Source organism: Elephas maximus, chromosome 10 (assembly GCF_024166365.1).
Source record: "Elephas maximus indicus isolate mEleMax1 chromosome 10, mEleMax1 primary haplotype, whole genome shotgun sequence".
NCBI lineage: Eukaryota > Metazoa > Chordata > Mammalia > Proboscidea > Elephantidae > Elephas > Elephas maximus.
Window position 1 is genome coordinate 109,690,447 of NC_064828.1, and position 24,459 is coordinate 109,714,905.

Genomic DNA, 24,459 nt, shown 5'->3' on the forward strand with positions numbered 1-24,459 from the left:
TGTCCAGGTCACACAGTGAGCTAGTGGCAGAGCGGGATTTGAAGGCCTGCAGTTGGGCATATCAACCCCCGTGCTATGCTCTCCTGGTAACCTGCCAGACTGCACCGTGATTGGGATATTCTTTAACCTGAGGACAGTGCCTGCTGAAGGTGGTGCGTTCCTTGACATGGAAACACCCATCCCCAAATTCCTACTCCACTGCCACAGGCTCCCAGGTCCCTGCCCCACCCAGCCTCCTTATCTCTCTCTGGGCTGTCGTGAGTGCCTCTTACCTGCTGGGCTTGTCTCGCATCCTTTCCTGCTCCATCCCTTCCTCAGCTCCCCCTGCTCATGAGATAAAGTCCCAAGTCCTTTGGCTGACCCTCAGTCTCTGTGATCCAGGCCTCCCTCTAGGCCTAGAACCCAAATGCACCTTCCTGGCCCTGCTTCATGCTGAAGCCCATGCTTTGACCATGGAGCTTCCTCTGCCTGGAATGCCCTCTTCCCCTCCATTATGGATTGAATTGTATACCCCAAGAAAGATATGGTAAAGTCGTGACCCCGTGGTACCTGTGAACATGACCTTGTTCAGAGATAGAGTCTTTGCAAATGTTATCAGTTAAGTTAGCATGAGGTCATACTGGAGTAGGGTGGGTCCTAGTCCAATGGGAGTGACGCCTTGTACAAAGAGGAGAAGAGACACGGAGGGAAGATGGACATGTGAAGACAAAGGCAGAGATTGGAGTGATAACAGCTACAAGCCAAGGAACGCCAAGGGTTGCCGTGAGCCACCAGAAGCTACAAAGAAGATCTTCCCCTGGAGCCTTCAGAGGGAGCATGGCCCTGCGGACACCTTGATTTCAGACTCCAAGGAGCGGCTGGTGGATTTGAACTGCCTTATCGTTGACCCTGTGCTGGTAATTACACCCAGATCTTTCCATCTGTCTACTCATTAAATCCTCACAGCAAACCAATGAATGAGGAATTGTATTCTCACTATCCCCATTTTACAGATGATAAAAGTAAGGCTCAGAGAGGGCCAGGGTTAGTTCAAGGTTACACAGCGTGTTACTAGCCAAATCAGACATTGAATACAGGTGGCCCAGCTCCTTGTCTCTGTACTTTCTCTGTGCTGATGTGGGTGAGGTTAGCGTTACATGTTACCATTGATCATGTATGTTATCACACCTGACTTCTTTTTTTTAAGAATATTTTATTGTGTTTTCGGTGAAGGTTTACAGAGCAGTTTAGGTTCCCATCCAACAATTTCTACACAAGTTGTTCAGTGACACTGGTTACGTGCTTCACAATGCGTGAACACTCTCATTATTTCTGTTCTGGTTGTGCCATTTCCATTAATCTAGTTTCCCTGCCCCCTTACCTTCTCACCTTTGTTTTAACTCTCATATAGGTGATTTCTTAAAGGAGCACAGTACTTACTGGAGATATTCATTATTTTTTTGAGCCAGTTTGTTATTTAGCAACAAGGTGACCTCAAAGGTTAGTTTTGGTTTAAGGTTTGAAGAGTATCTCAGTGCAATAGTCTTGCAGAGTCCTCCAGTCTCAACCAGTCCAGTAGGTCTGATTTTTCATTTGTTTACGAATATGAGGTTCTAGTCTACTTTCTTCTCCCCTTCTATCAGGCTCCATCTGTTGTGGCCCTCATAGAATGGTCGCTAGTGGTAGCCGGACACCATCTAGCTCTTCTGTTCTCAGGGTAGATGAGCCGTGGTTCGTGTAGACTATTTGTCCTGTAAACTAGTTTCTTCTTTCACTCCTGATTTCTTTTCATAAATTCACTTAAGGAGCTGCTAACTGCTGTGGTTTCAGTGTTTTACAAATGGCAAACACAGCCCAGTCCTGTTGCTGTGGCTGCGTGTGGACGTCTGAGCAACAGTAACACCATTAAAGAGGGTTAAATTGGTGTGTGCATGTGTGTAACTTCCCATCTTCTTTTCTTTTAAGCAAAACGTGTTAGCCTCCATGTAACCAGTATGTAACAGACGATGCTTTTGGGTGAGCAATATTGAAGAAAGAAACGCCTCAGCATAATTCCACAGCTTTCTCGTGAATCCTCAGCAGAACAGTTATTCTCACACTTACTCCTCCATCTTGGTGGCCAGGGTCGTCCTGAATGAGGAGTAAATCAAACTTCCTGAGGATAAACCCTCTCTCCAGCTGGTCTGGGGCAGCAGCACACTCCAACTCAAGGTCTGCGCAGGCAGCTTTTTATATGCTGACGGCTTTTTGCCAGCAAGCTGCTCCATCCATTAAGTGCCTACTGTGTGCAACCTAGGGGACTCCTCTTCCAGCACTGTATTGGACAGTATTCTGTTGTAATCCTTAGGGTTTTCATTGGCTAATTTTCAGTCCTTTCTTCCTCATCTGTCTTAGCTTGGAAGTGCCACTGAAACCTGTTCACCATGGGTAACCCTGATGGTTTTTGAAATACCAGTGTCATAGCTTCCAGCATCACAGCAATGCAAAAGCCAGACGGGTGGTAGAAGATGAGCCCACTAGGTTGGAAGGCACTCAGAGACTGTGAAGATGGCACAGAATCGGGCAGTGTTTTGTTCTGTTGTACATGGGGTTGCCATGAGTTGGCACCGACTCACTGGCATCTAACAACAACGACAGTGTGCAAGCAACATGTCTGAACTTCCCCAGGGCCTTGAGGTCAGGGTGTCATCCCACAGTTGGGTAAAGAAAATGAGCTTGGGACGAAGTAAGCTATCTTAGTCGCCTAGGGCTGCCGTAACAGAAATCCACAAGTGGGTGGCTTTAAAGATCAGAAATGTATTTTCTCAACAGTTCAGGAGGCTGGAAGTCCAAATTCAGGGTGTCGCTCCAGGGGGATGTCCTTCTCTGTCTCTTTCAGCTTTTAGTATCCGGCAATCTTTGGTGTTCCGGGCTTGTAGATGCCCCTGGCATGTGTCTGTCTGTACATGGCGGCTTCCAAAATGTCTCTGGGTCCCATTCTGCTCTTTTTGTAACCCTGAAGGATCAGGTTTAGGACCCATGCTACTCTCGTATGACCTCGTTAACACAGCAAAAGAAAACCTCTGTTTCCAAACCGGGTCACATCCACAGGTGCAAGGGTTAGAATTTTAACACCTATTGAGGGGAGACAGAATTCAATCCATAACACAAGGCGTCTATGGCTACACCCCCAGCTAGGGGCACGGCCAGAATTTGCACCCAGACCCAAAGCTTCAGGCTCACTCTTTCCAGCTCAGCCATGCAGTGCGCATCACCATCTCCGATTGCTCCCAGTTAATCAGAAATGGAAAAAAAACTAAGAGGGCCGGTGGATCTTTGTGCTTTCCTGCCATTTAGCTACTCTTCTCTGCCTGTTACAGAGGCTGGCCTGGAGAGCATAGCCACCTACGTGTGCCATTACATTAATAATCTGAAACTCCAAGGCTGCCCTTTTCAATTGGAATGAAGACATTTTCCACCTCTTCCTAGAGAAAATTCTCCCTCCCCAGATCTCAGCCAGCCGCTGGTGATGATCACGGACACCCAGTACACTTCTCCAAGCGCGCAGGGACATGTCAACGGAAACCCAGCCAGGTTTCTTCAAAAGAGGACTGAAGAGCTTCCTGGGCCCCTGGGCTGCTGGCCACAGCCTTTCTTGGGGCCCCCTGTACCTCGTTAGCCTTCTGAGTGCTCTTAAAGAAGCCACAGAAGAACACAGCCTTGTGCTCTGAGGTGATTTTCTTTGTAACAGGCAGGTTACCCCTGGAGCATAGCATGGGCTTGCTTCCAATCAAACAAGCCAGGGAGCATTTATTGAGTGCGTGCTGTATGCAAAGCACTCAGGATCACAGATGGCAGCCCAGGTCCCTTCTGCACAGAATCACAAAAGGGACGGATGTCAGTACACCAAAAACCGTATGACTTCCTGCACAAATTGAAGAACGTCTTCATTCGATGCTCGAGAAAACCCTTGGAGGTGGATGAGGCAGGGGTTACCGTGTCTGTTTGCAAGTTTGGTCAACTGAGGCCTGAGCTGTAGCTGTGGGACAAGGACTCAGCTTTCCTGGGTCTGTGACCTTTGTCCCTGGCTGAGCCCCTCCTCACCCCCAGAGTGGATGGCTAACCTCAGGAACAGGGTTCATAAGGGGTAACCCTCTCACTGGACATGCCAGCTGAAAAGGAATTAAAGTGCCCTGTGGCACATTGGTTAAGCATTCGGCTGCCAACCAAAAGGGTGGCAGTTTGAATCCACCAGCCACTCCTTGGAAACTTATGGGGCAGTGCTACTCTGTTCTATAGGGTCGTTATGAGTTGGAATTGACTTGACAGCAACAGATTTGTTTTTTGTTTTACTTTTTTTTTTTTGGTAGGAGTGAACAGAGTCCTGGTGGTGCAGTGGTTAAGTGCTTGACTGCTAATCAAAGGGTCAGTGATTCAAACCCACTAGCTACTCCACGGGAAAAAGTTGTAGCAGTCTGCTTCCATAAAGATTACAGCCTTGGAAAAGCTATGGGGAAGTTCTAATCTGTCCTACAGGGTCACCATAAGACAGAATCGACTTGACAGCAATGGGTTTGGTTTGGTTTCGGTAGGCAGTTTGGAGTTCCTGGGTGTTGCGAATGGTTGACACACTTGGCTGCCGGCTGCAAATTGGAGGTTTGAGTCCATACATAGGTGCCTCGGAAGAAAGGCCTGGTAATCTGTTTCCCCAAAATTAGCCTTTAAAAACTTCGTGGAACACGGCTTTACTCCGACAGTCATGGGGCCGCCATGAGTTGGAGTCAACTCAGCTGCAACTGTTTTTTTTTTTTTTGGTGGGCCCACAAACCCAATGCCATCGAGTCAATTTCAACGCATAGCAGCCGTACAGGACAGAAATAGACTGTCACATCTTTCTCCCAAGGGGAGGTTGGTGGATTTGAACCACTGACCTTTCAGTTAGCAACTGATGGCTTCAACCACTATACCACCAGGGCTCCAAAGACATCCTCTTTACCCAAGGAACAGGACTGTGGGTCTTTTTGAGGAATAATGAAAATCACTTCCCAGTCTTCATTTTCTTTCCTGGCCGTTAGGTTTTTCATGCTGGGGTTGCATTCAGGCCCACTAACTTGGTCGGCTTTGCTCTTTGCAGGAATTCCGTGCATGGCACTGAGCTCCTTTGTCATCTCTGCTCTGCTTTATTTATAACACAATGGGCTCTCCTTTCCTCCTGTGTACAGGCAGGGAGTTTGACATGGCTTTCTGAACACAGATGGGGAAAAAGAGTCTTCCTCTGGCCTCTGACCCAGTTGGGTTTACCAAAATAACTATGAGTGTGGCTGCCCATGGCCCGAACTGGCTTATGTCAGCAACAATCAGCTTTCTGAGATGGTGACCAGAACAGCCAGGGGAGGACCAGGGAAAAATGTCATGGAGTCCCTGGTGGTAGAAATGGTTAATGCACCCGGCTGCTAACTGAAAGGTTGGAGGTTCGAGTAGACCTACAGGAGCCTTGGAAGAAAGGCTTGGACACCTCCTTCCAAAAAATCAGCCACTGAAAACCGTTACCCAATTGGAGTCCGTGCCCTGGAGCAGTCAAGCCAATGAAATGTACTCCAAGTCAGAAAGAGTGAGAACATTTATTCAGGAGATAAAATACATCAGTGGGAACCCAGCAGCAACACAGGCTGCCTCTGTGGAGTCCCAAAGAGCAGTTTTTTCATCAGAGTTTCTGTATCATTTTGGCAAGGATTACGTAATGTTTTTAAGTACATCGCCCACAGATGGTCATATACATCACAAAACAACTACAAGAAACTCTTCATTAAACTAAAGATATGCATGTTGGACATCTGGACTCTAATCTGTATGTTTGTAACAGGCTGAAAAAACCTACATAAGAATCTCTTAGCTAGTGGAACTGGTCTGCCAAGTCTGCCCTGGCTGAGATAAGGAGCAAGAAAGAAAGCTGCAGATCAAAAGCACCGGGCAGCTTTCCTGGCTGTCGTCTTGCAGGCTGAAGGCCCTTTCGCAAGAGAACAAAGAAGAGGAGAGAGACCAAGGCCACAGCAGCTGAGCAGGCTCCGCACCCCTTTGGAAGGGACTGGTGCAGCAGGTGCAATAAAAAATGCTTAGAGATGACTTAGAGCATCGTTAGGGCATTAGTTATGTCAAGCTCTCCATCACCCATTTTGAATAGGAGAAAACATGTTGCGAGGTGTTAGGGTCACAAAATCCTATGGAGTAAAGTTCTACTTTGACACGCAGGGTATCACCACGAGTTGGATCAAGTTAGTGGCAACTGGTTTAACTTGTAATTCTGGCAAGTGGTTGGACAGAACAACCCCCTTTCTCTGCCTGAGAAACTCCTACCCATCTGTCAGGTCCCAGTTCAAGGAACACCTCCTCATTGAAGCCTTTCAGGATCTTCCTGGTACAATTAGCCCTGCTCTGCTTCGTGCAGCCCTTGTCCCTCCTTCCCACTCTGAGAGGTATCCTTATGGGAAAGGGGTACAGCAGACTCACCGGAGAGCGTCATCAGGTCTGGCTGGGGGAGACTCTGCCATTTTTAAAAAGGAGTTTCAATGGCTGTGATCTTTCAGCCTTGTTTCCCAGGAGCCTGTGGGTGGATTCAAACTGCCAACCTTTCAGTTAGCTCTTAACTGTTGATCTCGCCTAGGGACTCTCTCCTGTTATTAGCATCTTGCATGAGTGTGGTACATTTGTTACAATTGAGGAATGAATGTTGATACGTTCGTATTAACTGAAGTGCCTAATTCACAGGAGGGCTCATCTTCCGTGTTGCACAGTCCTGCGGGCTCTGACGAGTGCGTGCATGATGTCGTGTGTCCACCGTGACGGTGTCATACAGAATAGTTTCATGGCCCTAAAAATACCCTGCGCTCCACCTATTCATCCCCCTCAACCTTCACCCTGGGCCGCTGGCAGCCACAGATCTTTCTTCTGTCCCTATTTTTTTTATGGTGTTGTTTTCTCCAGAATGTCAGGTAATTGGAATCATACAGTGTGTAGCTTTTTCAGACTTTTTTTCCCACTTACTTGTTAACTTTTCATAAGCCACTTGCACATACGATGCAAATCCATTGTACTTATTTTCATGAATGTCTTCCTCTATCAGCTAAACTCCTCCGGAATAGGGATCCCAGGCTGTTTTTCTTTGTGTCTCTGTCTTCCAGGCGGTAACCCTGGCATGTACCAGATGCTCAATAAAATGCTTGTTTAGCCACTGAATGAATGAACAATTGAACAAATTGGCTATCCATCCATCAACCCGAGACTTTATTCCACTCAGTGGATGCAAATTTAACACAACTAGAAGGACGACGAGGAGCCACAGAGGGGAACACCCATTGATGATGTTGGATCATTCCAAAGGTGTTATTGAATTAATCGCCATAAAATAGGTACCAATTCATGAGAGCCTTGGCTAGTGAATTCCCCAGAGGAAATATAAAAACTCCCCATTGGTTTGTGTTTGCTCAACTGCTGACATCCTGGGGAAATGGCACGAGCTTCTCAGAATCAAGCCAACAGAGGCAGGGCAGGCCCGCCTTCTTAATGTCCTGAATCTGCCATAACAAAATACCACAGTGGGGGGCTTTAAAGAACAGAAGTTTATTTCCTCACAGTTCTGGAGGCAAGAAGTCCAAACCAGGGTACTGATTGTGTCGATTCCTTCTGAGAGAGGAGGTACTCCGTGCCTCTCTCCAAGTTTCTGGCGGCTACCAGCAATCCTTGCCATCCCTTTGCTGCTTATGGATGCATCTATCTTTGTCATCACATGGAGCCTGTCTCCCCCCATGTGTGGCTCTGTTTCCATGTCTATCCTTCTCTTTTATAAGAGACCACTCAAAAGGGATTAGAATTAGGACCCCCACCATCATCTCTCTGGTAGAGGTCCCTGGGTGGTGCACATGGTTAACGTCCTCGGCTGCTAACCAAAATGTTGGAGGTTCAAGTTCCTTCCGAGGTGCCTTGGAAAAAAGGCCTGGCAATCTATTTTCAAAACGTCAGCCGTGGAGAAGCTAGACAAATGGAAATAGGGAACCCAAGGTCGAGAATGGGAGAGTGTTGGCACATTGCAGGGTTGGCAACCAAGGTCACAAAACAATATGTGTATTAATTGTTTAATGAGAAACTAATTTGCTCTGTAAACCTTCATCTAAAGCAAAATTAAAAAAAAGAATCAGTCATTGAAAACCCTGTGGAGCCCAGTTCTACTCTGATCCATGTGGGCTTGCCATGAGTCCACTCAAAGGCAACTGGATTCTTGTCCTTTGATATGATGTTGTTAACTGATTAGATCTGCCAAGAAAAACTATTTTCCCAAACAAGGTCACCCTCCCCGGTGCAGGAATAGGACTTCAACCTATCTTTTGGGGGGAACACAATTCAATCCTTAACACCCTCCACCTACCAGCCACAGAGCAATGGAGAAGAGGTCGCCCAGAGTAGTTAGGGAGGGTGGGGCCACCCTGAACTGGTCTGAGCTGTTTCTCCTTGGGGTTCTCAGCCAGGCTCCTTCAGAAACAAGCTGTGCTCAGCCCTGGGGCTCGCAGGGAGCCCCCTAAGTCTTCACTGTGCGTGGGGGGCACACAGTGGAGGACAGGGTCCCCGGAGTCCTGGACCACCACCTTGTGAGTATGTCTGTCTGCCCCAGGGCACGTGTTTCGCTCACCACTGGCGATCAGAAGTGTGCGCTGAGGAGCCAGCAGCTCCTCCCACTGCGTTGTGCCGAGTTTCTATAGTAACGCTTTCAAAAGTGGTGAATTTGCCTTTTCCCCTCAATTATGTGATGCTCTTAAGCTTTCCAAAAATATCCTTATTTTCCTGGTTCTACTGGGGGTTGAGGCATATTTGGCCCTCAGCGAGCAGTGCTGCCTCCTCTCCGTGTGTGTATGGCCCCCTTGGCATATACACCTCCTTAAGGAGAAGTCTTTAAACCTGGGCTGGTTGTAGTTTCTTCCCTCCCATTCCAAAGGTCCCGGGGGAGGAAATTAACAGAGCAAGATGGCGTCCTGCTTCCACTGAATATTCCTCGCCTAGTGCCCTGAGCAGGAGCAGGAGCTGCCTTTTGTACTCAGCCGGGCATGTTTGCAGATGCTCCCCCCACTCCCCACCTGGCCACCTGTAGCCTGGGCTCAGCCAGGAGCCTGTGTGCCAGGTGTGGACCATGTGGCCAAAGGAGGTTCCCCTCTCTGCAGGGTGGTTCCGATTGTCCTCTGAGGAGTTGCCCATTTTCCTGGGTGACCCAGAATCCTACAATCTCTGCCTGGCTGTTTTGAAATAAGTGATTTCCCACTTTAGCTTCCCAGGAAGCCCAGGTGGATGGCTTTTCCCTGGGTCACACCCTATGGGGTGGTTCCTATTGTTATCTTCATTTGACAGATGAGAAAACTGAGGCACAGAGAGGGTCAGAAACAGTCCCATGTCACACAGCTAGGAAGAAACAGCTGGGGCCTGCTTCTTCAGCCCTTGTCATTAACGCCAACCCGCCCAGCTCCTGTCTAGCTTTCATGTCTCCTGACACCACCCATTGTCTTGTTCCTGTCTCTGTTAATATGCATGTAATACCATTTCACGACTGCATGTCTAGTCTGTATCCCTTTAAATGTTGAGCCCTTCAAGGGCAGGGGTCATGGCTAACCTTTTCACCTCCCTAATGTCTTCCCAGCAGCACCTGGCCCAGGTAGGTCTTCAGTGTTTGTTGAATGAACAACAAATGGAAAGCTGGCACTCTGAACCCATCCAACCTTTTATTTAGACTGTAGTGATGAGAAAAATTATTTTTATAAAGTTTGCAGGCTGGTTGGTAACTTCTCCAGAATTTTCCAATGAACTAAGTCACCCAGAGAGCCTGGGCCACAGACAGTGTGCTCTGAAAAGACAAAACTTCCAATATGGTCCATCGGTGACATTCTGAAATTGCAGGTCTTTCTCTGATTGGCCCCTCATACACTCATCAGCTTTAGTAAATAAAAATACAGGAGGCCCAGTTAAATTTGAATGTCATATAAACAATGAATAGTTTTTGTATAAGTATGTCCCATGCAATATTTGGGATATGCTTATAGTAAGTATGTGTATGTGTGTGTGTGTGTGTGTGTGTGTGTGTGCTGGTTGCTTATCTGACACTCAGGTTTAACTGGGCCTCCTATATTTTATCTGGCAATCCTAGACACACAGAGCCTCACTTTAGGCCCAACCATGACTGACTTCTCCAGCCTCCTCAGTCAGTATTCGGAAGGACTTCTGAGTGCTGCAGTTCCCTGGGTGGCACAGGTGGTTTGCCATCAGCTGCTAACCTAAAGGTTGGTGGTTCAAACCCAACCAATAGCTCTGGGGATAAAAGGCCTGGTGTTCTGCTCCCGTAAAGAATACAGCCAAGAAAACCCTGTGGAGCTCAGGTCATCTCTGTAATACATGGGGTCGCCCTGAGCTGGAGTTGACTTAATTTAACGAGTTTGGTTTTGGCTTTCTGAGTGCCAGGCTTGACCTTAGAGATCACCTCTCCAAGCTGCTCCCCGGTAAGTAAGGCCCAGAGAGGGAAGCATGGCTCCAGATGGGAGAACCCAAGTCTGCTGGCCCTGAGCAGCCCTGCAGCCCCACAGCCTCCTGGGGCATAAGCCAGTCTGAATGCTTTTACTCGGCACAAATTTGACTTTAAAATCCACAGCCCAGGAGAATCAAATTCACTTGTGGCTGGGCCAGGAGCCTGCAGGCCAAGGCAGGCCAGGTGCCAAGAATGGCTTCTAAGAGAGGAGGGTTTCATGGAGGCCAGGATCTCTCCACAGGCCCACTTCACAGAGTCTCCACAAACAAACTTCTCTCTCAGTTCCTCTCCCCTCTGAAAGGTGCCCATTGTTCAGGAAAAGGTCTGGCAACAGCGCTTTGAAGATTTCTCTTTGAAGCATTTTCTGTTCCTTTCTCCAGGGGAGGCTGGCTTCTCAGAGATTTATGTAACCTCCGCCCCCTCAGCAGAAACAAATGGAGACCTGCAGGCTTCCCTCTCCTCAGAGAAGCTCCAGAGGAGGGGTGGGGGCTTCGTGGCCCCCTAGAGACAGTGCCCCAGTGTCCATGGCAACCCGCCCCTCCTAGGCCCCCTCTCTGCACACTCGGGTCACCACGTGCCATGCAGCCCCAATCCTGAAGGACAAAGATCCTGGGGGCTTAGGTGTATCCTGGGTTCAGAGATGTTTAGTCCCACAGTGATGATCTTAACTGTCACGTGTGGGGGACACGCCCCAATATTCAAAGCACTGGTTTCAATTTTATAAAATATAAAAACATGCCAAAAAATCACAGAGACCCATGTACCCACTGACCAGACTGGACCATGTTTAATATCTCATCATGTGTGCCTTATTTTTTCTTATCATAAAATATTACAGGCAAAAGGAGTCTCTGCCCTCCACACCCCCTTTCTCAGGGCACAGCCTCTACCTTGAACCTGGTTCATGTGGTCACAATTCACGTTTATACTTTCATTTACCTAGGTTTGGATCCATGCATGACACAGCGGTATCGTGTGTGTGTTAAACTTCAGGAATGGTATCGGAAGTTATCTGGGGACTTGCCTTTCACTCCCAGACAGTGGGAGAGCCTCCATGAGGCAGTTTTATTATTTTCCCTGCTTTTAAGTGACAAACCTGAGCCTCAGAGAGGTTAAGAAATGGACTTGGAGACAAGCCAACAGGGCAACATTGGTTCTGAGACTGAAGACACAGTCTGTTGACTCCACGTCTCACCGTGACCTCAGGGTTGCTGCTGATGGCCCTTGACTCCATTCCTTCACACGCTTTTATTTCAATTTCATTTGGGTAGAAAAGGACATCCTGGTTGGTAAAGTAGATGGTCATCAAAAACAAGGGACACCCTCAGTGAGAGGGACTGACACTATATTCACAATGGTCTCAAACATACCAACTATTCTGAAGATGGCCCAGGACCGGGCAATGTTTCCTTCTGTTGTACATAAGGTTGCCATGGGTCAGAGCCAACTAACAAGAACACACACACACTCTGAAAAACTCGTTGCTGTCGAGTCGATTCCAAATCATAGCAACCTCATAGGACAGAGCAGAACTGCCTCAACAGGTTTCCAAGGAGGAAAAGAGTGCCATCTTAACCTTTTTAAGTTTTCAGCTCAGTGACGTTAATTACTTCCACGATGTCGTGCTACCATCACCACTATCCATTTCCAAAAGTTCTCCATCACTCCAGACAAACTCAGCACCCTTCCAGTGATAACTCCCATTCCCTCCTGCCCCCAGCCTCTGGTAGCCGCTAATCAACTTTGGTCTCTATGCATTTGCTATTCTACATATTTCATATAGGTGGGATCCTACAATATTTGTCCTTTTGTGTCTGACATATTTTACGCAGCATAATTTTTTCAAGGCTCATACATGTCATAGCATGTGCCTGAACTTTATTTATGAAGTTTATGGCTAAATAATATTTCATCATATTTATACACCACATTTTGTTTATCCATTCATCTGTCGATGGACACTCGGGTTGTTTCTACCTTTCGGCTATTGTGAATAATGCTGCTATGAGCATTGATAGACAAGTATTTCTTTGAGTCCCTGCTTTCAAGTCTCTAGGGTATATACCTAGGAGTGGAACTGCTGGGTCATATGGTAATTCTGTGTCTAACTTTTTGAGGAACTGCCAAACTGTTTTCCACAGCAGTTACATCATTGTACACTCCCACCAACGATGCATGAGAGTTCCGGTTTCTCCACATCCTCACTAACACTTGTTAGTTTCCATTTTTTCTGATAATAGCCATCCTGGTGGGTGTGAGTTGGTATCTTATTCTGGTTTTGATTTGCATTTCCCTAATGGCTAACAACTTTGAGCATCTTTTCATGTGCTTGTGGGCCATGTGGTATCTTCTTGGAGAAACACCTATGCAAGTTCTTTGTCCGTTTTTTAATTGGATTGTTTGTCTTTTTGCACTTGAGTTGTAAGAGTTCTTTATGTATTCTGGGTATTAACCTCTGTCAGATATATGATTCCCAAATACACCACCGTTTTTTTTCAGTTTTTCAATGTCTGCTCTGTTCTAGGCATTGGGAATACTGCTGCAAAGTCCTGTCTTCATGGAATTTATGCTCAAAGAGTATAGTCTTCATAAATAACCTTGGACCTGGTTCCTCCCTTTAACAACCCAACAAGTGTTTTTTTCTGATCTTAACTTGAACTTCTCCTCTGATGGGGAAACAAGGCCCCCTATGTCATCCTCATTATTAGTGTCTAACTCGGCAAGAGGAAGCTTGTTTTCTTGTTCTACCTCCTTGGGCTATAGTCTTTTCTGCATGATAGCCCTCCTGGTATTTGAAGTTAGTGGTTGTACCCCCCAAACCTGTTTTGAGTGGAAACCTCATCCAAGGATGCCATTCACACGAGGCCAGTGACTACACGGTCCACTGGTGTGAGAAGACCCAGTTGCTAGAGTCCATTGTTGCAACCACTGAGTGCCTTTTTTCCAATCTAGAGGGCTCACCTTCCCACACTATATCTGACAGTTTCTATTATGATCCATAGGGTTTTCATTGGCTAATTTTCAGAAGTAGATCAGCAGGACTTTCCTCCTAGTCTGTCTTAGTCAGAAAGCTCTGCTAAAACCCATTCACCATGGGTGACCCTGCTGCTATTTGAAATATTGGTGACATAGCTTCCAGAATCATAACAACATGCAAGTCACCACAGTCCAAGTGTATGTATAAGGATGTTTACAAGTTCATTATCTGTAACAGGGAAAAATGGAAATACCTAAATGTCCAACTCTAGGGGAACGGTTAAATTATGGCATGTATTTGTGACAGAATATTACGCAATGGTATTTTTATGGACGCAGATGGCATTTTTTAATGATACAGGGATAGTAAACCACATGTTTGTGTGTGTTCGTTCTTTCTCTCTTACACACACACAAGAAAAAGACTGTTGTTGTTGTTGTTAGTCGCCGTCGAGTCAGTTCGGACTCACGGTGACCCCATGTGTGCAGAGTAGAACTGCTCCATAGGCTGTAATCTTCGGAAGCAGATCACCAGGCCTGTCTTCTGAGGCACCTCTGGGTGGATTTGAACCACCAACCTTTTGAGTTGAGTGTTTAATCATTTGTGCCAACCCAAGAACCTGAAAAAAAGATGGGGAAGAAAAATGTGTTGATATGTTTGTATCAAAATATGAACAGTATTTATCCCAAAGAGGTGGGATTATGATTTTCATTTTCTTCTTTTTCCTCTTTTGGATTTTCTTAATGTCCTCTGCTGAGTGTATATTTCTTTTAAAATTAGAAAGGGGAATAAAGGCATTCTTATCAGTCTGTGGTGTAGCAGGAAGGCCTGGTATGTAGAGGGAGAGGCCTGTACATCCTGATAAGTGGCTGCCGGATGAGCCAACGAGCCGATCTCAGCCTCAATGGCTGCATCCGTAAAGTGGGGTGAGAGTGTCGGTCTCAAAAGGTTGCTGGGAACATTCATATTTATAGACTGAAATATATACCTTAAATTGTTTAAAAAAAAAAAAGCAAAACCCTTGCTTTGCAGCCACTAGTAGAAGTTATATGGCTGTCCGAGTGGCACAAACAGTTAAGCACTCAACTAGTAGCTGAAAGGTTAGTGGTTCAAACCCACCCAGAGGTATATGGGAAGACAGGCCTGGTGATTTGCTTCCAAAAAGTCAGCCTTGAAAAGCCTACAGGGCAGTTCTACTCTGCACACATGGGTCGCCTTGAGCTGGCATCAACGGCAACTGACAACAAAAATAACCAAGTAGAAGTTACGGTTTTGTGCGGGATTGCCCCACCAGGCTGGTTTCCCTGTACAAGGGCAGCTCCTCTCCAGCCCCCACAGGCTACATCGTTGTGTCATTGTTAGGTGCTGGCGAGTCACTCTGACTTATGGCAACCTTATGTACAAGAGAACAAAACATTGCCTGGTCCTGTGTCATCTTCATGACCGTCGCTGTGTTTGAGTCCATTGTTGTGGCCACTGTGTCAATCCATTTCACTGAGGGTCTCCCTCCCCCACTTCGCTGCTCCTCTACTTTACCAAACATGATATATCCTTCTCCAGTGATTGATCCTTCCTGACAAGGCTTCCCAAGTAAGTGAGTCGAAGTCTCAGACAATATTCTGTCGTGATCTGCAGGGTTTTCATTTGCTAATTTTCCGAAGTAGATCTCCTAATCTTTCTTGCTAGTCTGCCTTAGTCTGGAAACTCCACTGAAATCTGTCCGTCATGGGTGACCCTGCTGGTATTTGAAATACCGATGACATAGCTTCCAGCATCACAGCAACACACAAGCCATCAGCACAACACACAAGCTGTACTGTAGTCCCTCCTTACACTCTCTCTCTCTCTCCTCCTTCACAGCTGCCCATGATGGGAGGAGCTTTCATGGACTCGCCCAATGAGGACTTCAGCACGGAGTACTCCCTCTTTAATTCCTCCGCCAATGTCCACACAGCCTCCAACGGCCAGCCGGAGGAGCCCCCACGGTCCTCCAACGATGCCGTCTTGCTCTGGATTGCCATCATAGCAACGCTGGGGAACATCGTGGTGGTCGGGGTGGTGTACGCCTTCACCTTCTGAGGGATGGTCACCCTGGGCTAAGCGTGGGACACCGCCAGGCTTTGCACTTGGCCATGTCTTGCCGCTGGTATTCAGCTGCTGCCACGTTGTAGAACCCAAAGTTTTGACTAGGCACATGGCCTCTGCAGGCGCGATGACCACGCATCCAGAATTTCTCCCAGCAGCCCTGGTTTCAGAGAATCCATCCTGACGTTGAGCTGATTCAGAAAGCATGGGAACGCAGTTGTCCAGCTCCCCCGGGCAGGACCCAGGGCAAGGCCTCAAGGAACAGAGTGGGGAATTCTTGAAACTAGGTTCCAAGCAATGAGACCCGATGAAGCAGGCAGTTACGTTTAAAATAGAGACATGGTTTGGAGATCTCTGGTAGCAAGTAATTACTCTTGTATCTTGTTTTTATGCAAACTTATCAAACCTGGTGGGCAGGTACCAGAGAGGAACAGTCCTCAGACATGTAGGGTTCCTAACCCAGGCGTGGTTTTCCATTCAGCCCTTGAAACATTGGTGCCGGCCACTTAGCAGTCCATAGAGCATTCCAGTTTGACTTAGAAATGGAGCCTTTGTCACTCCAGACACCCAAGCAATCAGGAAACCCAGAGATGGGGGCATTACTCTACGCAGTGGGTCTCCTGGGTGCTGGTGGTGGTTTCTATCTGCTGGGTGGACTTTCCTTTCCTTTTTAGGAAGAAAAGAGGCTGTCTTTAAAAATTCAGTCCACCAGGTAGTTCACTTTCCAGGCTACCGAAGTGAAGATGTTCTTTCTTCTCTGAAAATTCATGGGATTTTTGAGATGAGTAGACTGGGGTCCACCTGACCATTTGACCACGGGCCCAAGGAGGTGGGATTGCCTATGTCCCGGAGCAGGTTAATGGAGTCGGAGCAGAAAGGATGTCCCCTAACTCCTCTCAGCGCTCGCTCGACTGGGCTGTCCCCTAACTCCTCCCAGCTGTACAGAATGGGAAGCCACCGGCCGAGAGAATTTCTTCAACCTGTGTGCAAGAGCGGCAGGTGGTTTACACCCAGGATTTTAACCTCCGGTTTGGATACTGTGCTCTCTTGCAGGTGTGAGCGTGTTCCTGACTGAGTTGGTGTTTAAAAAAAAAAAAAACCCGTTGCCATGGAGTTGATTCTGACTAATAGCGACCCTATAGGACAGAGTAGATCTGCCTTATAGGGTTTCCAAGGCTGTAATCTTTACGCCAGCAGATCGCCAGGTCTTTTCTCCCTCAGAATGGCTGGTGGGTTTGAATAGCCAACCTTTCAGTTAATATCTGAGCACTTAACCACTGCGCCACCGGGTCTCTTAAAAATCGGTGACTCAGGGCCCTGGCCGTTAAGGAAGCTCCGCAGTGAAGACAGAGCCGGCTGGGACATGCTGGGGGAGCAGTGTAGGAAAGGGCCCACTTTCTTCCTGCCTTAGGAAAGGTCATTGCCACAGTGCTCCCCCGCCCCCCGCAAGGCAGCCCTCCCTGTAAAGCCAGCGTGGCTTTCTCCCTGTGTTTTCCCTACACTGTATAAAAGAAAATTAAAGACTCAGTTGCCACCGAGACAGCTCTGACTCCTGGCCACCCCACGTGTATCAGAATAGAACCGTGCTCCTGTTGGGTTTTCAGTGACTAATTTTTCCGAAGTAGCTCGCCAGGCCTTTCTTCTGAGGGGCCTCTGGGCAGACTTGAACATCCAACCCTTTGGTTAGCAGCTGAGTGCATGAAACATTTGCACTACCCGGGGACTCCAAAAAGAAAATAAATGGCACAGATTCCCCCTCTGTGAATGCGAAAGGATCAATAAGCCCTTGTGTGTGTTTGAGGACAATGGCCACTGTGGTCTCAGGAGACATGAGTATTCTTCATGACAGGCAAAGGGACATTGTAATTGTCCAGGGGCAGCCACTCATCTCAGGAGGCTGGCAATGAGCTGCCGTGGTAACAGGATCACCAGCCAAGCCTCCAGACAGTGCTGCTGCCGGCCGCCAGCTCTTATTGGCCACACCCGTCTCCAGCAGCCAAGTGTCCACTCCCAGACACTTCAGCTTCAAGTGGAGGCCAAGAGCGCCGAGAGCCATCTGACCTCTGCATCGAGAGAGGAGGGACGTGAGGCTGCGGGCCTGGGGAGCCTTCTGGAACCATTGCAGGGCCCTGCACTCTGCTGAACCAGCCCAGAGACTGCGGTGGGTAATTACTCAGGCCTTGCGTGCACTGGGGCTCCAGCAAACCCTGCTCCATCCAGCCCCCATGTCTGCCCCAGGAGCACAGTCTGTCTGAGGGGTATCTTCATGGTCGCCCCGACCCCAACGCTCTCTGACTTTCCTTCCTGAGGAACTTCCAGCCCTGGAAAGAGGAGGTGACTGCTCTTGTCTCTAACCAGCCCGAGGAGGTGGTGTTCTGTCTGCGAAGATGGAGGGAGGAAGGGGAGGAGAGAAAAGGATGGCTTCTGTCCCTAAAGAGGCTTCAGCATCCCTGGTGGGCAGGCTGCTCTGCGGCACTTCTGGCCCTGTGAAGTTTTGTTTTGTTTTTCCAAATGTAAATGTCACTTAAACTCAACTTTCAAGTCGTGCTCCCTTTTCTGCATCAGGGCCATCAATGGGGAGGCTTGTTAGAAGCCACCTTTCCCAAACCTTCCATCACATGCATGGCTGTGACTTGCTCTGTGTCACTCGATCTCAGCCCCCTGTGGTCTCTTTACCTATTTTTCCCACCATCGCTCAGCGAGCCATGAAGACAGATGTGTGTTAGGCACCTGATTAAGGAGTAGAGGGTAGATTCCAGCCAGGGGTGAGCTGCACCTTCTCTCCTGCCTTGGATGTTAAAAAGGGAAGGGGAAAAAAGACCAAGCATCACTGCTTGTTGTGTGCCAGGCGCTGAGCTAGATTCACATTTATGTAGCCCTTAAGTGTAGAGGACAGCATCTGTTGCTCAAATACACACATAAGGAACCAGAGGCTCAGAGAAGTGAAGAAAATTCCCCAAGGCCCCACCACATGCAGGCGGCTGAGCTGGATTTGAACCTAGAACCTTCCAGCTCTAAAGCCGGGCTTCTCCGTTGACACCATGCTGCCCTCAGTGGCTAAATGTCACCTCCAGGGCACATTTAAAGAGACTCCGAGTGTACAGAGGCCACTCCCCGAGGTCCAGGTCACTGTGTGGCCTGGGCGAGCTCCGGCTTCCACGAGGGTGTTCCTGGCCATCCTTGGAGTGGTGCTGGTGCAACCCCTGCCTCGTGCCCCCTCGTCAGGCCTCAGGGGTGCTGTCCAGGGGTGGTTAAACGCCTGCCCTGTTTAAGATTGAGGACAAATCCCCTCGTAAAGCCCCAGAGAGGTTCCCAGAGACCAGATTTCCAAGGTCCCATGCAGGCAGGGACCCCTGGCTGAGACCAGGGAGCCCAGCCGAGGGGTCCACATGGAATGCAACTCACTGCACCCAGCACTGCTGAGCAGATTCGAGGGGCAGTCAGTTCTGCAGGTCTGGCCCCAGCTAGGGCACATGCCTCTCATTGAGCCTCAGAGTAATACAGAGAGGGAGGTGGAGAGATCTCAGTCTCTGGCCCTGTCTGGCTTCTCCCTGGGTGAGCTGGCCCCAGAGTCCCCCTTGATTAGAAGAGTCAGTGCTAAGGAAAAAGGGGGCTTGCCTCTCCGTGGGCTGCCCCTCATAGAAGGGTCCTGTGTTTGCTGGAATGTTCTCTGAGCATGCCCTTCTGTGATTCCTCTATTTTCATTCTGTAAGCCCTAAGGTGCCCCATAAAAAAAGAAGAGAGTTGCCATGGAGTGGCTTCCGACTCATGGTGACCACCTCTGTGTCAGAGGAGAACTGAATCCCTGTGCTTTATTTCCGTCTGTCTGTATGTGGGACTCTTTCCACTTGAAAGAGCAACGTGCTGTCTGTGAGGCCTGGGTTGCCATCCCTGGAGACCTTTGAGAGGAGGGCTCCAGGGCCACTTGAACCAGACATGTGGTAAAAGCGCTCTTGCCTCCCGTAGGGGCCGCCCATTTGATGACCCAGCCTGTTCCTACTCTGTATCGTTGCTTTCCCTCCCCTCTTCTATGAAATCAAGGTGGAGAGGCGAGTGAGGCTCCTGTGCCCCCAGGAAGAGATGACTGCGTCTCCGAGCATCCCCATGACCCCAGGAAGAAAGAAGGGAAGGACAGCGAGGACCACTTACCTGGAGTGGCAACAGCCCTTCCCAACCCCGCTGTAAATGGAAGACTTGGATGGCAGCCAAACCCATTAACCGGTGTCACAATCCCTCTCTGGCGGCTGGAGGGGCGCGGCTGTGTCTGTCGTCTGTTGCTGCTGCCTGACTTCTTCAAGATGAGTGGTGTTTTCCTCCCTCAGGAGGGTGACCTTCATTCGATGGTATTAGTAAGGTTGTTCTCAGAGGTTTTTCTTAAAGGCAGCTGTTTCTGGACTCTCCTCCTCATGCTGTGCTTTATTTAGATCTCATTTCATTCTCAAAGCAACCCTAGGGGCACAGGTGAGGCTACAGAGAGGTGTATGCGAATTATCGTCCCATTTTTATGTTGAGTAAACTGAGGCGAGGTTGTGTGCCTGAGGAGCTGCCTCTGAGGAGTGGGGAGCTGGGATTCAGACCCAGCTCTGTCCTCTACCACTGGCTGGGTGGTTGTCCTTCCTCTTCGGCCAGCTGTAATCATCATCGGCCCCTCTGAAATGGAGCATCCTGGGCCAGTGGCTGAGGCTGAGTTTTGTGTCCTGGAAAGCCTATGACCAGATTCCTTATTCCAAGTGTCATTCCCAGAAAAAATCATCTCCCCTCCACATTGGTCAGGAGGGCCGGGCCGAGACACACGCATATTTATCAGAGGCCTTAGAGATCATCCACCCTCCGCTGCTAACCAAAAGGTCGGCAGTTTGAATCCACCAGCTGTTCCTTGGAAACCCTACAGGGCAGTTCTACTCTGTCCTATAGGGTTGCTATGAGTCAGAATTGACTCAATGGCAACGGGTTTGGTTTTCAGTTTAGAGAGCAACCCTGGGTGACACAAAGGTTAAGCACTAGGCTACTACCTGAAAGCTTGGTGATTCGAACCCACCTACAGGCACCTCAGAAGACAGGCCTGGCAATCTGCTTCTAAAAGGTCATGGCCTTGAAAACCCTATGGAGTACAGTTCTACTCTACAGAGGGGCCGCCATGAATCAGAATTGACTCAACAGCAACTAATAACGACAGTCAGAACCTTTCATTATCAAGAAAGGCAGCCGAAGCCACACAGTGAGTGGACTCCTGGCCCAGGGCTCCATCTCCTGGCGAGCTGCACTTTCACCAGGATCAAAGGGACCACCTGGACTACCAGCTTCTGCCTGGGCCTATGGTCTCTGCCTGGCGCCCTTTGCCCTGCCCTGGCAGAAGTCCACTGATTGTCCCCAGGGGAGTTCACAGCAGCAGACAGAGCTGCTGTGAGGGAGAAGCCCAAGGTCCTCTGCTCCGGGGGCCAAAGGGAGTAGGCAGAGCAAGAATGTTCCATGTTCACCTGTCCTGGCCCTCTCTGTAGGCCCCTGACCCTGTCCACTCAGTAAGAGGGACAGGAGGACAGGAGGGTATATTGAGAACCCAGAGGGACGGAGTCCATGGTCTTCAAGTAGAAAAGGGGCAATACTGGGGAACCCAGCTCATCACAGCACCCACACATGCCAGCGAGTCCCTTCTGAAATTAGAGCTTGAGCTTTACTGACTTTGGGGGAGGTGGCAGAGGACAAAACCCAGACTGTGGTGATTGAAGAAGATGAGTGCCCCCAGAGTGAGACTGTCCTTCAGGTCCTGCTGTCCAGTGGTGAGGTGCACACACCATGTGTTCCCATCCTCAACTGCCCCAGAAGAAAAAATGGTAACCAGCAGAAAGGTGACGGAATGGCCAAAACTACACAAAATAAACAACGTAAATTCTGGAATGTAAATCTGGGTTATTCTAAGTCATTGCAGAAGTCACACATTTTTATCAAGATAGAAAATGGAGGTAGAGAAAAGCTCGGAATACTGTCCTAGGAGAGGCCCCACAGACCCCCAGGACCCAGGAGGGGTGTACACTGGTCTTTGAGACCACAGGGGTGGTCCTTGTGTGGAACTCTCCATCCAAACATGAGGTAAGGCTCGCCATGTGTTTCTGGGTCCTGCTTCACGCTGACTTCCCACCTCCCCAAGAGGAGGCCTGGGGCCCATTCTGTCTTGGGAGTAAATCCTGACAAACACACCAGGCTTTGCAGGCAGTGGCTGTGACGTTGGCTGTTGAGGAATCCAAGGCCCTCATTCGACGCTGAGCCTGTTGCCACACACTGATCGGCCACCACAGGCACCTGTGTCTGTCTCACGGGCCCCCTTCTCCCAGCGTCTTAATGAGCCAGAGAATAGCAGCATTCACAGTCCAAAGCATTGCCCCAGTGATCCAGCTGGCTCTGACCAGGGCTCTGTGAGCAGGCAGGAGGAGGCTTCCCACCTTCACACTGGAGGACACCAGTCTCCAAGGGCTTTGGGGGAGTTGCCCGGTCAAGCTAGTCAGCAGGAGAGCAGAGCCTTGAACCCAGGGCTCCTGACTACAAAATTTCTGATTCTAGTGATTCCCAATGGGGCCAATTTTGCCCCCCAGGGGCCATGGGCCATGTCTGCAGATATTTTTGGTAGTCACAACTTTGGGACTGGGGGGGATGCTACTGACATCTAGTGGGGAGAGGCCGTGGATGCTGCTGCTAAACATGCCCCCACAACCAAGAATTACCCAGCCCAAAATGCCATGCCAGTGGTGCTGAGGGTGAGAAAGCCTGCACTAGGCCACACTATCTCTGATTCCAAAACTGTGGGTATTTTCCAAAACCCCACTTCTCCCCATTTGTGATTCATCGAATAAATCAAAGATTTGAGCCTCCTGCAGCTAATTGTAGCTACTACCCCGAGTTCAAAAAATTCCACGCGAGGGCAATGGTTTCAGTTCTTAGCAAGTCTGATGAACCTTGTGACTCCATTTCCGCTGTCTTGAGCTTTCACGAGGACCCCAGCCTGGAGGGAGAGAAGCCCTAAATAGCAGACAGCTGGCTGGGGCTGAACTTGTTTCCATCAGCGACTTTGTATTTCTGGGGCCTGGCCCACTCACCAGTGCATCTGAGAAGCACCCTTTTCCCTTTGGGGGAAAAGCTTAGGAATCAGGGTGGGAATGAGGAGGACTGATTAACAGCCTTTGGGGAAATCTCCATCTTTTATTTCCGACCCTTTTCTGTGAGCTCCAACCCCATTTCCCCCCAGTTGAAGGTATAGTAAAACTCTTTATACTATTTAAAATTTTACAGAAACCTTATTCTTGTAAGAAGCCCCTGGCCAGATACCAGTTCTTCATGAGGAGAAAATCTTAAATGTTTGTGTCTTCTTAAGGTTTTCATAATCAACTTGAACGTAAGCAGTTTACTTAATGAAAAGGTATTTTCACTATTCTTGTAGTCCTTTCCTACTCAGGCACCCAGTGTCGCCACGAGCTCACTAGCTTTTACTACAGTGAAAAGGCTATTTCTTAACGTAGGATTTCAATGTGCTCTTTTGATTAAAAATATCTAACCCAACAGGATGTAAAGACGTGTCTGTGAAACCCTCTCCCTTTGACCATTAGCGTTGTTGCTGTTGTCGTTTTCTATTATGATAATTAAAATGATGTTGACTCTTAAGTGTCTGTGTCCAATTTGTGATTTATGTAAAGAACGTGATCTGCTCATTTTTGAAAGACTCGGCTCCCACGTCACCTCTGTTCTGATGCTCCCCCTGCCCACCCCCGCAGCAGGATGGGTCCTCTCCTCCCCGATGCCCCGCTGAGCCCTCTCCAGCATCACACCTGGAACCTATCACAGGAAATATTACATCCCTTTACCTGTCAACTCCCCTACCACCTTCTGAGAGCAAACACTTTATCTTATGCAACTTTTTATGCCCAGCACCTAGCACGGTGCCTGGCTGATAGGAAACACCAAAGAGATGTTCAGCGAATGATACTGGAAAGGCCAGCCTGGTAAATTTCAACACTCTACAAAGAACATTGAGTGCAGAGATGTAGCTTCACTCATTCACTCATTCACTAATACTAGGCATCGTTCCATGCTCTTTACATATATATTAACTGACTTGATCCTCACAACAACTCTATAAAGTAGATATGATTATCACCCCAGGGACATTGGTGATTTAATGGTAGAATTCTCGCCTTCCACGTGGGAGATCTGGGTTCAATTCCCAGCCAACGTACCTCACACGCAGTCTCTCAGTGGAGGTTTGCATGCTGCTATGCTGCTAAACAGGTTTCAGTGGCACTTCCAGGCTAAGAGACTAGAAAGAAAGGCCTGGTGATCTACTTCTAAAAATCAACCAGTAAAAACACTATGAATGGCAATGGTCCCATTAGCAACGAATTATGGAGCTGGTGCAGCATTGGGAAGCGTTTTGTTCCATTGTGCATGCGGTCACCAGGAGTCAGAGGCCAACTCAATTGCAACTAACAACAACATTACCCCCATTTTACACAACTGGACCAATAAGCAACATCATGATAAACAAAGAAAAGATTGAAGTTGTAAGGATTTCATTTTACTCGGATCCACAATCAACACCCATGAAAACAGAAGACAAGAAATCAAACAACGTACTGCATTGGGCAAATCTGCTGCAAAAGGCCTCTTTAAAGTGATGAAGAGCAAAGACGGACCGAGGTGTGCCTGGCAGAAGCCATGGGATATGAAAGCTGGACAATGAATAAGGAAGACCAAAGAAGAACTGATGCCTTTGAACTACGGGCTGGCGAAGAATATTGAGTATACTATGGACAGCCAGAAGGATGAACCAATCTGTCTTGGAGGAAGCATACCCAGAATGCTCCTTAGAAACAAGGATGAGGAGACTTCGTCTCACATA

At 48.5% G+C, this 24,459-nt stretch overlaps 1 protein-coding gene across 1 annotated transcript in view; it reads left to right on the forward strand.

Annotated features, from left to right (window-relative positions):
• C10H14orf132 (chromosome 10 C14orf132 homolog) overlaps positions 1–23,213 on the forward strand; it is a 58,284-nt gene extending 35,071 nt beyond the window's left edge. Inside the window, exon 2 of the mRNA XM_049897546.1 lies at positions 15,351–23,213. Within this exon, the coding sequence (XP_049753503.1) occupies positions 15,351–15,569 (219 nt within the window). The 3' untranslated portion in view covers positions 15,570–23,213. The remainder of the gene's footprint in view (positions 1–15,350) is intronic.
• Positions 23,214–24,459: the final 1,246 nt, after the last annotated feature.